Source organism: Salmo salar, chromosome ssa20 (genome assembly GCF_905237065.1).
Source record: "Salmo salar chromosome ssa20, Ssal_v3.1, whole genome shotgun sequence".
NCBI classification, from domain to species: Eukaryota; Metazoa; Chordata; class Actinopteri; order Salmoniformes; family Salmonidae; genus Salmo; species Salmo salar.
In genome coordinates this window covers 10,021,470-10,037,788 of record NC_059461.1, presented here as the reverse complement: position 1 = coordinate 10,037,788, position 16,319 = coordinate 10,021,470, and the positions used below count along the sequence as shown (strand labels likewise).

General features: G+C 42.2%; 1 protein-coding gene across 10 annotated transcripts in view; it reads left to right on the top strand.

The window, feature by feature from the left end:
• The first annotated feature begins 1,102 nt into the window (after positions 1 to 1,102).
• Positions 1,103 to 16,319, top strand: part of LOC106580145 (multiple C2 and transmembrane domain-containing protein 1-like) — a 228,087-nt gene continuing 212,870 nt past the window's right edge. For 4 of the 10 annotated variants that reach the window (XM_045704315.1, XM_014160869.2, XM_014160872.2 and 1 more), the window contains exon 1: positions 1,105 to 2,007. In XM_045704315.1, coding sequence (XP_045560271.1) covers positions 1,495 to 2,007 — 513 coding nt within the window. In that variant the 5' untranslated portion in view covers positions 1,105 to 1,494. Of the gene's footprint in view, positions 2,008 to 16,319 lie in introns of all 10 variants that reach the window. The other 6 variants (XM_014160871.2, XM_045704317.1, XM_014160870.2 and 3 more) reach the window with 3 other exon arrangements.

Genomic DNA, 16,319 nt, shown 5'->3' with positions numbered 1-16,319 from the left:
TTTAGGACTGGGAGTGGTCTGAACCACTTGCGTACAACACTCCCCCGCAGCTTCCGCAAGATGGGGGGGGAAAATGGGCTCTTGGGGCCCCCTGGAGGTCGCCCTAATTGAATTAGGAATTAGAATATTAAAATGGACATGAACCTTCTTATGATGGAATAAAGGTCAGCAATTTTGGTCAGGGAGTTGGTCAACCATGGTTTGCCAGTGCTGTGATCAGATATTGTGTAAAATAATGAATTTGAAGAATGTATCTGCACTGTATGTTTGTTAAGTAGCTAGCCAGACAGTTTTAGAGGAATGATTCCATACATTTTTCAAATTAACTGCCAATATGGCAACATTCCATTCAAACAATGGAGTCAATCCACAGCCATATACTGGTTGAAATCAGTAGATGATAGGACTTAGGCAAGTTGTAAATGTAACAAGTACTGATATTGTATGATATAATAGCAATCACAGCTTTCCAAGAAAACAACATTTAAGACATATTTTAGAGACTATTTATACCGAAAAATGTGTACACAACCCATTTAAACTGTATTTATGATTATATGACAATATTTTAGGTTAACAATCATTCTATTATATTAATTGTTTTATTTTCTTGCATGAGTAAAAATCTGGATTCAGTCTGCCATTCATTCCAATGAGAGTGCTTTGGATTTCTTCCTGACGAATATGTCTGCTATTTTCAGCCCATTTTGGAACTTCAAGGGTTTTGACATAGACCCTCTAGTAATTTAATAGGATTTCTAGAGGCACCCAAAATGGTCATCCTCTGAGTGCGCTCCCTTCTCTCAGAGAGAAAGTGCATTCATTCACAACAGAGGGAAGGCATCAAAAGGACTAATTTATTCGGCTAACATTCATTAAACGCACGCATGCAAACGCACACCCCTCTTGCAAAATGAAAACAAAATCTACTAGCCTTTGTCAATGGCATAAAATTCATTATGAAACGCAATCAGAACATGTGATAATTTGAACCCACTGGCATGGGTTGACCAGGGGGAGGCGCATTGAATATTTTAATATGTTCAGTCAGTCTTACGTTCAGTTCTCTACTCTATCTCTATTGGAAATGTATATTGTAACTACTAACTACCAACGCATACGTTATTAAGCGCTGTCTGTTTAAGTATGTGTTGCCATCTGTTGAAGTATGTGTTTCCATCTGATTCTGACTCCAATAAGTGTGATGGTTTTTCTGCCCATGCAGCCTGTGTGAACTTCACATTTAATGCAAGCGCAACGCTTCCGCTCCATAATTTTACCGTTTGACCGCAACACACCACGTTTGTCATGAAATTCACACTTCAGGCGCGTGCATTCGCGGATGACGAAGATCCAGAAGATCTACACGAACCCATTCGTCTTGTGCGGCTCATTGGCGCTGGAAATTGATCATAGTGGAAGTGCAGTATCTTCAGCCAACGGTGACATTCACGACGCCGTGCGCGCAGACTGGCAGGCTGCTGTACCGGCACTATGGAAGAGAAAAACAAGGACGATAACGCCACGAAGGGACAGGAATCGATGTCCTATCAACGGAGGATGTGGAAGAATTTTCAAGAAAAAACCAAACCGTTTTTGAGTCCCAAATTGGTCTCTGAACGTCGCAATCCCGACAGTAAAAAGGAGACGGGGTTATGGATGTTTAAAAGGAAAAAGAAACAGTTGGACCGCGTCTTTTCGTCCTCACAGCCCAATCTCTGCTCCTCTACCCCGTCGACTTTCCCAGGCGACCTGTCACTCGGCGGTACAGCGGACCCTGGGAACAGCAGCACGGGGCAACCTATGCAACAGCTGTTGGGGGCGGATGGAGTGTCGGCAAGCAAGCCAGAGCTAACGGGACACGAGTGCCCGAAGCTCATCGTCTCCCATTTAATCATGTCCCACCAGAAGAGCTCCTCTCTCGGCTCTGCATGCTTCGAGAAGCTGGTAGTAAAATCTGCGGACGTTGGAGAGGAGGAACAGCTCCGCAAAAACGCCAGTGATTCTGTGAGTAACCTGAAAGTAAACAAACGTGCCACACGTCTCCAAAAGCACCCCTTAATGATATGTGTGAATACATATTAGCAGGTTGTTTATATATTTTGAGAAAATTGAAGAGGCTGTAGAAGTGGCAGTTTACGGACAATGACATCATGGTATGATGGACTTTCCATTTTGTGTGACCGTGAAAGTTACTAGATGTCCATAAATTGCATTCAAATCCCATCTCATTACTACACTTACACAAAATCTCAATTACTGTAGACCTACAAATTCACTGTCTGTAGCTATGGGGGAGCAGGGTTTGAACCAGAAACCCTACAAAACAAGACAAGTGTGCGCCCTGTGCCATAAGGGTCCTGACCTCTGGGCAGAGCCTGTAGTAGGAAACATCCTCAATTGTAACACCAAGCTTATTAAATGTATTTTAAAATGTTCTACATGGGATGCAAATTATTAACATTCAAATGTACAAGTGGAGTCAGCTATGAATGCTACAGCACTCAAATCTAATTCTAATGTACAGAGACAAGTTCAACATATAGGCCATCTACTGTGGTGCAAGGTAGTGGCATTATCTGCATGATCTCTTGCAGTGCAAAAACTTGCCTGGAAAAGTCGACCCTAGGCAGCTATAGGGTTGAATTGTAAAATACATTTGCCATCAAAAGGTTGCAATAGTAAACTCAACATCCAAGAGGAAAACAATTAGCCAGTTAGCCACTCCAGCAAAGTTAGCAAGTAAGTGCATTAATGTTTATTTGGCTGTAGGTTAATCACGCAAGCAATGCGTGTGTGGATCTATCTGTATACTAGCCATCTAAATTAGCTAACTAGCTACCTTCACTTAACAGAAGTAGCTTAGACAGAGCTGACCTTTTTTTTGTTTTATTATTCTCCAGTGTCCAGCATGCTGGCACTGGTCATGCTGAGGAGTCTAAAATATGGTTCCACGAGCAAGACAATATTCTCAATCCCTTGCTGAATGAAAATCCCCCACAATTCCAGTTTTCATCCAGAAGCTCAAAGTAGCAACATCAAAGCAACTTTGTAACAAGACCTGCCAGTGTTTTCAAAAATATGTTCTCCTGCACATCAGCTGCTGTTGCACACAGACAGACACACTGACTGACAGCCAGGAGCCAATATTATTAACCGTTAACGACATGCATTTGTCAGCTAAATTACACTTTTATTCTGTATCACTCAACTCTAATTTATAATGAGTATTGTTAGTAATGAGGGGGTTATAGCTAGATATACACAACTGTTCAAAAAGTTTTACGGTCGCTTTGAAATGTCCTTGTTTTTGAAAGAAAAGCAGCATCCTGAAGGCCAGCATCCCGGAGTCCCCTCTTCACTGTTGACGTTGAGACTGGTGTTTTGCGGGTACTATTTAATGAAGCTGCCAGTTGAGGACTTGTGAGGCGTCTGTTTCTCAAACTAGATACTCTAATGTACTTGTCCTCTTGCTCAGTTGTGCACCAGGGCCTCCCACTCCTCTTTCTATTCTGGTTAGAGCCAGTTTGCTCTGTTCTGTAAAGGGAGTAGTACACAGCGTTGTACGAGATCTTGAGTTTCTTGTCAATTTCTCACATGGAATAGCCATCATTTCTTAGAACAAGAATAGACTGACGAATTTCTGAAGAAATTCTTTGTTTCTGGCCAATCTTGAGCCTGTAATCGAACCCACAAATGCTGATGCTCCAGATACTCAACTAGTCTAAAGAAGGCCAGTTTTATTGCTTCTTTAATCAGCACCACAGTTTTCAGCTGTGCTAACATAATTGCAAGAGGGTTTTCTACTGATCGATTAGCCTTTTAAAATTATAAACTTGGATTAGCTAACACAACGTGCCATTGGAACACAGGAGTGATGGTTGCTGATAACGGGTCTCTATACGCCTATGTAGATATTCCATTAAAAATCAGCCGTTTCCAGCTACAATAATAATTTACAACTTTAACAATGTCTACACTGTATTTCTGATCAATTTGATGTTATTTAGATGGACAAAAAATGTTATTTTCTTTCAAAAACAAGGACATTTCTAAGTGACCCCAAACCCCTGAACGGTGGTGTATGTATTGTTGATGTGTTGCTGTAGTCGTGGATGGATCAAAGAAACACACAGAATGTGGCCAAGAAAAAGTATCAGTAGGCCTATTGCGTCATAACTGCCTGGAGAAAATCTGACCAGTACATTTGTAAACGAAGCTGCTGTGCTTATAATTATTAAAACCTTCATTTGTATCACTTTGAAGTGATCCAAATCGCAAATTAGTATTTTATCTATATATTTCGAAATATATAAAACCAGAAAAAAAAGTGTCATTTTATTTGGAACTTACTTAGTCAGGCTTTAACATTCTACACACGTGTCATACTGTCAAGGGTGTGTACGGAGGTGAAGTCAGGTGCCTGGAGATCAGAATGTAGTAAATAGGCGCACTTTAATTCCGGTGATAAAATGACAGCACATAAAAACATAAGCCCGCCAAAACACGGAATGTAACAAAAGTAAAGCGCCTGACAATACTCACTTGACAAGAAACAATTACACAGAAAGACATGGAGGGGAACAGAGGACTACTAAATACATGCAGTGTGATTATGGAATGAAAACCAGGTGTGTATGGAACAAGACAAAACAAATGGACATATGAGAAATGGATTGGCGATGGCTAAAAAGCCGGTGATGCCGAACGCCGCCCGAACAAGGAGAGGAAGTCGTGACACATACAGCAATTAGATGCTACGCACCAGCTTAGCACGGGGAGGAACAAACTAGTTTAGTTTCAATGTCAAGTCAAACAGCAGTTACCTTGCCATCTACACAGCCATATTCCATCTCTGCACTGTTCTGAGATAAAAGTCATGCTGTTCACTCTTCACAGCAGCTGCCTCGACGCGCTGCCCAGAGGTCCTAAAACACTCTCTCTTCTACCGCTAAACACGGCTCTTAGCTATCCGCATGGTCCTAAATCCAGCCCCTAGTACGGCTACACTGCATTTCCCTTTTATCGGGATTGGAATGATTTTGGTAGCCTATTTGAAATTGTTGGTGTTGAGCTAGGGCAGTGGTTCTTAACCTTGTTGGAGGTACTGACCCCCACCAGTTTCATATGCGCATTCACCGAACCCTTCTTAATTGGAAAAATAAAATTCAAAACATAGGTATATATTTTACTGGTGCACAAAATGAACCGTGCATCAACATCAGTGTTCAAAGAACAAAACCATTAAAACATGATTTTCACACAAAAACAAAAACATAATTAATATTTACTGCAAATCAGTGTGACTTCTGCTGTTGCCTTTCAGAGACCAGTTCAGAAATGCGCGGCTTCACCTTGGCAAGTGCCACTCTCATGTCATTTTCGCAACAAAGTCTGTTCCTTTTCTTCGTTTTTATGTCCAGCATCCTCGAAAAGGATTGCTTGCAAAGATATGTTGTAACAAACGGTATGAAAATCTCCAGAGCTTTCTTAGCAATAACAGGGTACGTTACCATTTGTTGACACCAAAACGTTGAGAGCGTTGTTGTTCTGAAGAGTTGCTGTTGAACCTGGCTCTGCTGAATTTCAATGATTTCATCGAGGTATTCATCATTGACATCTGTTGTCTCAACACTAAACGTGAACGGCTGTCTCACCCATGCTGGATATGACTCTCTTGTAGGGAAGTATCCGTCGAGAGACTTTGCAAGCTCATCTAAGTGCGTGGCAATTGCTTGCTTCAGTTCCGCGGGTAGAGAAATGTCTCCGATTCCAGATACATCTTCGATCTTACTTACACAGTCGTCCAGCAGGGGAAAGTTTGCGAAGTTATCGTTCTCTGTTCGTCGTTTCCATAACGGTAGCTTTTTTTTGAAAAGCCTTCAGGTTTTCTTCCACTTCGATGATGTTGACTCCATGCCTGTGCAGAATACAATGCGTAACAATGATGTGTGGTGCATCGGCTTTCACTAGCGCACCAAAACCAGACTTTCTTCCCAGCATGACTGGAGCTCCGTCCGAACAAACTGCAGAAACCATATCCCACGAAAGATTGTTGTCTTTGAAGAAGTCATCCACAAGTTTCTTCACATCGGCTGCCTTAGTTGTTGTCGTAAGAGGCTTACAAAATAAAAAATCTTCCTTTATCACGTCGTCTTTCACATAGCGCACAAATACAGCAAGCTGGCTTAGATTGGAAACGTCTGTGGTCTCGTCGAGTTGAAGGCTGAATTTTGCCGGGCTTGAAATCAGATCTGCAACTACTTGAGCCAAGATGTCTTTGCTCATGTCCTCTATTCTGTCGCTAATGGTGTCATTTGAAAGAGGAATTTGGGATAACTTAACTTCAGCCGCTTTTCCCAGCATGATATTCGCCATCTTCAACACAGCTGGTTTTATGAGTGTTTCACCAATGGTGTGTGGTTTGCCCTGCTTTGCGATCAGGTAAGCAACTTCGTACGATGCTGTGAGGATCGGTTTGTTGATGGGTACAAAGCCGAGAACAGCCAGAGTAACCTTTTCATCGAATCTGGCTCTCTTCACCTTGAATTCAGCGAGTGTTGTGTTCTTGTATTGTCCATAAGGAAGTGTTCTCTTAGTTTTGCCGGTGCTAGACTAGAATTGCTCAACTTGGCATTGCAAATCATGCAGTTAGGACGCTGACTCTCATCACGTTCCGTTATACATGTGAATCCATATTGTACATATTCGTCCGACCACTTTATTTTTTTGCTCGACATAGTTAGTATGAAGGGATTAAAATATTAAGAAAGAAATCACACGACGTACCATCACGACAGTCACAATTCGACTACTGAGCGCGCCAAATTCCCTGCAGCACAGATAGGCCAAGCGATGTTGCGTGATCACCTGCAGCCAATGATGGCCAAGCGGGGCGTGTCATCACGAATCATGAGTCGGGTGTGTGTCTTGACCTCCGCCGAACCCCTGAGACTGACTCACCGAACCCCTGGGGTTCGATCGAACCCAGGTTAAGAACCACTGAGCTAGGGTATGGCAAATGCCATACTCTGCCATACACAATGATAGCCATGTTACGCTTACTTGGTTAAAAAAAAAATCGAACCCTGCTGTAGTCAAGATCCATTCAGCCTTCAGTACTTTTAGATAAACTAAATTGACTCCCACTCCTTCCCCAGTGTTTCTGGCTTTAGCCTCCACAGTACAACAGCTCCGTCTGACATCCAGGTGCTTGTGTAAGCAATTTGGCACACATACTTACTCAAGTGCACTTTTCCCCTGTGCCAAGGACCTCTTATCCATTTAATATTTGCGACACCTGCATTCAGGTGACATGGTGAAGGGTACTTCAATAAAAAATTATCTGTGAACACTATGTGTACACTATGAGATATGCCTACTGTATAACCAGGGTTGCCAAATAAGCATTTCTCATTTCTAAAATGCCCCTCGGAGCTCAGGATTAAGCCTACACTTTCTAAATGAAATGAGAGTTTATGGGAAATAACGAGCCACTGCATTACATGCTCATAATTTCACAATGTAATTTGGAGAGTGAGCGGTGGTGATTAATTGTAACTTCTGAGAGTCAGTTAAACATTTATTATTCAATGAAAGGGGCATACAACTGGACATTCTAGGATGCCCTAGTTTGTTATTGAACTAGTAACTACACAGTGTATATTGTCCATTGGAAGTGGGTGTATGTCATAGGGTGTATATTCCTACGAGTCCCAATTCCTTTCAGAACTTTGCATACCTCACTAATGCATTGAGGCATCAAAAACATATCTGATGATGTGTGTGTGTGTGTGTGTGTGTGTGTGTGTGTGTGTGTGTGTGTGTGTGTGTCAGCAAGGCTGAATGGTTTCTTGATGTCACAGAAAATTCCTATTGTCATGCAGTATCTATTTTTTTTTGTACCCCATATCATTTAATTTGATCATGGGAAATGGGCAGATAGACAAACTGAAGGAGAACTGTCATGCGTTTCCTCATTATCTGTCATAATCAGCATGTGTCATATTCCATGAACACTCTGCGTTGCATGACATTGATGTTGCTATTTAACAGATGCTTCTTGCCAGGGTGACAAGGGTTTCAATAGGACCTCTGTGTATTGAAATAAATCAGCTGGAGTCACAGCTATGTTCATCTTTTGCGTTCAGATCATGAGGCTCTCCACTTAACCCCAGCTCTACTGATGTCCACTTGATGAATGGCCACTCCCAGACACAATTACCTCCAGCTCATGTGAAAGTGACTGTGGGTCTGCTCTGTTTGAGTATAGATCTTGGCTAGCGTCGCACACCACAGACTCTTGTGTTTTGGTTTTGGTGACACTGACACGTGATGTTTCTGATTGGCTGGATAGTGTGCACATAGTGTGCACACTTTTCCAGGTAGAAATCAGCCTCTGCTCCCTAGCTAAAAAGCAAGGTTAGAATCATCCCAGGAAGATTAAATCCCCTCATATCTCTCTCTCTCTTCATTTGTCTCTCTCACTCTTCACCTCATGCATAGCCCCCCCCTCGCCCCAGAGTGCTTATCAGTCACCCTGCCTCTGTGCCCAGCTGTTATGGGCCATTTGTGAAATATTTAGCAGTCAGGAAGGAGGAAGGCCATCTTGTATGCAGGACACACCACATTCAAATTTTGTCAGTCAACTCACAGACTGTTTAGTACAAGAGCTGTCATACTGACTGGTTTCCTGGGCCGGAACCATGGATGAAAAAGTGGCTGATATGCGTGGGCCTCTGGGTTGTGGGGGCGTGGAAACATGGCCGTCATCTTCCAGTTGCAGCGCCTGGCTTGATCTTAATGGGAGTTCCCTTGATGGAAGAATCAGAATCACTTTATTCAGAAAGTACATTTACATATATTTGAGGTTCTTTATCTGCTGCTTGCCAGAGAATGACTGATGTTGAGATCCTGAAAGTGTCTGTGCACCATGATTCAGAGAAAAACCCACTATAACATTTGTGCAGGTTTGAGCAACAAATGCTCAAGAAATAGAGGCGTGTAGCTCTCGCCTCTGATAGATTGCAATATTACCCTATTTCTTCCGGACTCCCACCTGCTACTCAGGTGTGCTCAAGGTCTAGTGAAGGATACTGAGGATAATGGAGGAAATCCTTTCACTTGTGTCTGACTGAGCATGTTGGGCAAATGCAGACAGACAGTCAACTCCAGACAGTTTAAGCCTATCAACAATACTCACTTTATTTCCACCACATCCAAGCATCCCAGTGTGTATCTCCCCTACCTCTCTGATGGACTGATCTCAATCTGGGTGTATGAATGAATGTACAACAGACACCTCACCTAAGGAAGAAAGGGAGGATTCTCTGCTCTGAGGACACATATGCATAACCTCTAAAAACAGGAGAGAACAGGGAGAACAAACAAGGTGGTGTGAGGAAAGAGAGAACCCCAATGCATGACATTATTTCCCTGAGGCTTTGTTCTCTAGATTCTGCCTCTTCTCTTGGGGCAACAGAGTTGCGTGTTAAACCACCGCATGACTCAGTAGTGCTCTACAGCTCTCTTCATGAGCAGCACAATCAGAGATGTGAATCTCACATCGTAATGTCAGATCACAGAGCACTGCTCTGTCCCCCTGACATACACAGCAGAAATGCACCGTAAGGCTTACTAAGGTTGTCTTCTCTTCATCTTTTGTGTTGACACACATTAAAAACTAAAATGAACTATAAACTACTGTAGTACTTACTGTGTAACTCTGTAAACTGTATAATACTATACTACACGCTGTAGTATCCCTCAGTCGTGTGTAGTACTTACTATAGAATGTTGTTGTATACTGTAGAATACTATAGTAAATACTACAGTTTTATGATGAAAAAAAATACTTTAGTTAATACTACAGTAATGTACGCAAAAACATTACAGTCCGCAAAACACAATTTAACTATAGTAAATAGTACAGAATTTAATTTGCATATACCCTGCCCATTCCCCTCCCCATATCCCAATTTGTGCCACCCATAAGTGAGAAACCCACATGCCAAGTATGACCATATATTGTGTTCCCTACAGGTTATAGAAAAGAGCAGGAGCTCCCCAGTCCTTCCTTCAGGTTATGGAACATTTGAAAAAGCCTCCACTTCTATGTCCAAGATAATGAAACAAAAACAGTGCAATTAGGAGAACAAAAGGGATGGTTTAGCTTGACAATCAACACATGAATCAAAGGAGTATTACACATGGAACGGAACCCTTAACTGTGGTATTTTATGCTGACATGTAAAATCCTTATTGAACTGGATCTCAGAAACACGGGCAGTGGCTGCATGAGGAAAGATTATATCAAGCGTGAAAGGGATCATCAGGCCAATTACAGAACAGGATATATTAGCGAATTAGATATGCCGTTTGTAGTTAACTTACATGAATTGATGTTGGAATTAAGGTCAACATGCTGGTTATTTGAGTTTACATTTTCTTAGTCCTCTTAATAGCTACTCTACCCTAAGAGCCTTATAAGCAGTAGCAATCCGCCAACAGCTCAAAAGTTGTAAGCAACCGCCTAAATGTTTCTTTTAAGTTTTTGGGAGTGTTGGATTCTAAAATACTTCACATACTGACGGACACTGCTGAATGTATCTATATTGGCAGAGCAGAAATGTTGAGTTTATTTTTGTCATCAAGATAATAAAATGTCCCAGTCCGATAATAAAATGTTTCAGTCTGTTTGAAAGGTTTACAAGCTAATATAGGGTTTCATTTCAAAATCTCTTGCACACGCAACACACCACTTCAAAACATCTCCACTTAAAATTGAACAGCCTCACAATGATAGGACAACAGCAGACATTATTAGCTGTTGTCATGTGTAAAACCAGACAACACGGACAAGGGAACAAGACACAGGTGGGCAGTAAACATTCAGCAGACAAACGGGCCGCAGAACCTTCACTGTTCACAAATGCTAATCATACATAAGCCATTTGCAGCTCAATGAACACAGCTCCACTCACCAGAGGAGTATCGAATGCATTTGCAAATGAGGCCCCCAAAGAGGAAACCTGCAGTCCTAATAACCAATGATGCATACGTTGTTTGCTTTCATTTATGATCTAATCTGGTCTCGGTATGAATGATAACCATGAGACACTGTCTCTTCCAGTTTGGAGTGACAGTTTCTGTTCTGTGCTCTACCTCATTGGAAAAGCCCATTATCCATTCTCAGAATTAGATAAAAAAACAGGAATTCCAATTCTGTATAAAGAAGCAGAGTTTGTATTGTGATTGCCAGGTGTTGCAGATGGACTGTCTGCACCTGGAATAGAACAACGGTGTGTTCTCGGGCTGTCCCCAAATAAAAAAAGTATTGGTTGACCGAAAGTTGTCTGTTCGTTTGACCAATTGATTGGTCAACATTTTCTTAAGTGTATTTTTCCATTCATAGACACACCATAAGTGTTTTAATAAAAGCAACTATATGCATTGAGCTTGTCTGATGCTTTAAGCTTACTGTTTGATGAAATAACACACAAATAACTCAAGAGGGAGCCAGAGATCTAGATTACCAGAAGGAAAAAAAACTCTCCTGACGTTGCCGGTAGTAGCGTACACAAGGACCCGGCAACCTTTCTCATATGAAATGCCAATTTATCTTAACAATTCTACCAATCTGCATGCCAGTTATGGTTTTCATATGTACATTTTTGTGGATCAGTTTAATTTAATTTATAATAACGTCTTAATATCTAAAAATCCTTGTTAAGTGGTTAATCAAAATTCTATCCAAATCTAACGCAAAATGAGTTCCATTTTTTTAAATACCGTAATTTCCGGACTATTAAGCGCACCTGAATATAAGCCGCACCCACTGAATTAAAAAAATATATATTATTTTGAACATAAATAAGCCTCGTCTATAAGCCACAGGTGCCTACCGGTACATTGAAACAAATGAACTTTACACAGGCTTTAACGAAACACGGCTTGTAACAAAAATAAATAGGCTTTAACGAAACACGGCTTGTAAAAAAATAAATAGGCTTTAACGAAACACGGCTTGTAACAAAAAATAAAAAATTAGCAGTAAGCTTTAGTTGTCTTTTTGCACTGAGTCAATTCCTGATGCTACTGTTTCCAACGTCTTATCATCGACTCATTAAGACCAAGCTCCCGTGCAGCAGCTCTATTTCCTTTTCCAACAGCCAGATAATCGCCTTCAACTTGAAAGCTGCATCATATGCATTTCTCCGTGTCTTTGCCATGATGAGGGTGACAAAATGACTACCGTAATAAGTTTGAGAGCGCTCGATTTAATCTAAACAGTAAACAAAAAAGTTGTTTGACCTTAACCCGTTCGGCAATTTCATTGGTCTAATGAAAGCTTCATGCCGCCAAAAAACTGAGCACGTCACAGAATGTGTTTTTTTGGGAGAAAATAAATTGAAAGCGGGAAAAATCCATATATTAGCCGCGTCATTGTTTAAGCCGCGAGGTTCAAAGTGTGAGAAAAAAGTTGTGGCTTATAGTCCGGAATTGACGGTACATTGAGGAACTATTGTCATTATCGACGGATGTAAAAAGAGACTTTGTTTGCTTGCTGTTTGAGGTGAACAAAATATTACTTTGAGAAGCTCTACAGCTTAGTGGTGGTGCGTTAAGCCAGTCAGAAATACTATCAGATCCCCAAATGGGCATATTTATATGCCCATTTATATATTTGCACACAGGCCAGGTAGCCTATATAGTTCTATGTCTTCATTTTTTATTTACATTTTTGTCATTTAGCAGACACTCTTATCCAGAGCGACTTACAGTAGTGAATGCATACATTTTTTTTTTTTTTTCTATATTATTATTATTTTTTTCCCGTGGGAATCGAACCCACAACCCTGGCGTTGCAAACAGCATGCTCTACCAACTGAGCTACAGGGAAGGCTAATGAATCAGGTGCGCATCCTTACTCAACATTGATAGGAGTGCTCCAAATGAAAGACTATGACTAAATAGAATTGACAAAACTTGTATTTTACCTTTATTTAACTAGGCAAGTGAGTAAAGAACAATTTATTATTTTCAATGATGGCCTAGGAACAGTGGGTTAACTGCCTGTTCAAGGGCAGAACGACAAATTTGTACCTTATCAGCTCAGGGATTTGAACCTGCAACCTTACTAGTCCAATGCTCTAACCACCAGGTTACCCTGCCGCCCCAGGAATGAAGTAAACAACAACGTGTTTCTCAAATCAAATCAAACTTTATTTGTCACATGCGCCGAATACAAGTGTAGACCTTACCGTGAAATGCTTACTTAAAAGCCCTTAACCAACAGTGCAGTTCAAGAAGAGTTAAGAAAGTAAAAAATTATAAAAAGTAACACAATAACATAACAATAACGACGCTATATACAGGGGTACGGGTACCGAGTCAGTGTGCGGGGGTACAGGTTAGAGGTAATTTCTACATTTAAGTAGGGGTGAAGTGACTATGCATAGATAATAAACAGCAGGTAGCAGCAGTGTACAAAACAAATGGAGGGGGGGGGGGTCAATGTAATAGTCTGGTGGCCATTTCATTAATTGTTCAGCAGTCTTACGGCTTGGGGGTAGAAACTGTTAAGGAGCCTTTTGGTCATAGACTTGGTGCTCCAGTACTGTTTTCCGTGCAGTGGCAGAGAAAACAGTCTATGACTTGGGTGACTGAAGTCTCTGACAATTTCATGGGCTTTCCTCTGACACCGCCTATTATATAGGTCCTGGATTGCAGGAAGCTTGGCCCCAGTGATGTACTGGGCCGTACGCACTACCCTCTGTAGTGCCTTACGGTCAGATGCCGAGCACTTGTCATACCAGGCGGTGATGCAACCGGTCAGGATGCTCTCGATGGTGCAGCTGTAGAACATTTTGAGGATCTGGGGACCCATGCCAAATCTTTTCAGTCACCTGAGGGGGAAAAGGTTTTGTCGTGCCCTCTTCACGACTGTCTTGGCGTGTTTGGACCATGATAGATCGTTGGTGATGTGGACACCAAGGAACTTGAAACTCTGAGACCCACTCCACTACAGCCCCGTTGATGTTAATGGGGCCCTGTTTGGCCGGCCTTTTCCTGTAGTCCACGATCAGCTCCTTTGTCTTGCTCACATTAGTTGTTGTCCTGGCACCACACTGCCAGTTCTCTGACCACCTCCCTATAGGCTGTCTCATTGTTGTCGGTGATCACGCCTACCACTGTTGTGTCGTCAGGATGGGACTAAGCATACACCCCTGAGGGGCCCCCGTGTTGAGGATCAGCGTGGCAGGTGTGTTGTTGCCTACCCTTACCACCTGGGTGCGGCCCGTCAGGAAGTCCAGGATCCTGTTGCAGAAGGAGGTGTTTAGTCCCAGGGTCCTTAGTTTAGTGATGCGCTTTGTGGGCACTATGGTGTTGAACTCTGAGCTGTAGTCAATGAACAGCATTCTCACACACAGTAGGTGTTCCTTTTTCCAGGTTGAAAAGGGCAATGTGGAGTGCGATTGAGATTGCGTCTTATGTGGATCTGTTGGGGCGATATGCGATTGGGAGTGGGTCTGTGGTATCCGGGAGGATGCTGTTGATGTGAGCCATGACCAGCCTTTCAAAGCACTTCATGGCTACCGACGTTTGTGTTACAGGGTGGTAATAATTTAGGCAGGTTACCTTCGCTTCCTTGGGCACAGGGACTATGGTGGTCTGCTTGAGACATGTAGGTATTACAGACAGAGGTTGAAAATGTCAGTGAAGACATTTGCCAGCATGCTTTGAGTACACGTCCTGGTAATCCATCTGGCCCCACGGCTTTGTGAATGTTGACCTGTTTAAAGGTCTTGCTCACATCGGTTACTCAAAGCGTTATCACACAGTCATCCAGAACAGCTGGTGCTCTCATGCATGCTTCAGTGTTGCTTGGGAGCATAAAAGGCATTTAGCTCGTCTGGTAGGCTCGCGTCGCGGGGCAGCTCGCGTCTGGGTTTCCCTTTGTAGTCCGTAGTTTTCAAGCCCTGCAACATCTGATGAGCATCAGAGCCATTGTAGAAGGATTCAATCTTAATCCTGTATTGACGCTTTGCTTGTTTGATGGTTCGTCGGAGGGCATAGCGGGATTTCTTATAGGCGTCCGGATTAGTGTCCCGCTCCTTGAAAGTGACAGCTCTAGCCTTTAGCTCGATGCAGATGTTGCCTGTAATCCATGGCGTCTGCTTGGGATATGTACATACGGTCACTGTGTGGACGACATCGTCGATGCACTTATTGATGAAGCCGATGACTGAGGTGGTATACTCCTCAATGCCATTGGATGAATCCCGGAACATATTTCAGTCTGTGCTAGCAAAACAGTCCTGTAGCGTAGCATCCTCGTCATCTGACCACTTTCGTATTGAGTGAGTCACTGGTACTTCTTGCTTTAGTTTTTGCTTGTAAGCAGGAATCAGGAGGATAGAATTATGGTCAGATTTTCCAAATGGAGGGTGAGGGAGAGGTTTGTATGCATCTCTGTGTGTGGATTAAAGGTGGTCTAGAGTTTTTTTTCCTCTGGTTGCACATGTGACATGCTGGTAAAAATTTTGTAAAACTGATTTAATTTGCCTACATTAACCTGTTAGGGCTAGGGGGCAGTATTGACACGGCCGGATAAAAAACGTACCCGATTTAATCTGGTTACTACTCCTGCCCAGTAACTAGAATATGCATATAATTATTGGCTTTGGATAGAAAACACCCTAAAGTTTCTAAAACTGTTTGAATGGTGTCTGTGAGTATAACAGAACTCATATGGCAGGCCAAAACCTGAGAAGATTCCATGCAGGAAGTGGCCTGTCTGACAAGTTGTTGTTCATCTTGGCTCTTTTTATTGAAGACTGAGGATCTTTGCTATAACGTGACACTTCCTACGGCTCCCATAGGCTCTCAGAGCCCGGGAAAAAGCGGAATGATATCGAGGCAGCCTCTGGCTGAAACACATTATCGCGTTTGGCAAGTGGCCGATCAGAGTACTATGGGTTTAGGCGCGTGCCCGAGTCGACCCCATGCTTTATTTTCTTTCGTCTGTTTACCTAAACGCAGATTCCCGGTCGGAATATTATATAATATATATAATATTATAAAAATGGCATAAAAAATTGATTTTAAACAGCGGTTGACATGCTTCGAAGTACGGTAATGGAATATTTCGATTTTTTTTGTCACGAAATGCGCCATGCTCGTCACCCTTATTTACCCTTTCGGATAGTGTCTTGAACGCACGAACAAAACGCCGCTATTTGGATATAACAATGGATTATTTGGGACCAAACCAACATTTGTTATTGAAGTAGAAGTCCTGGGAGTGCATTCTGACG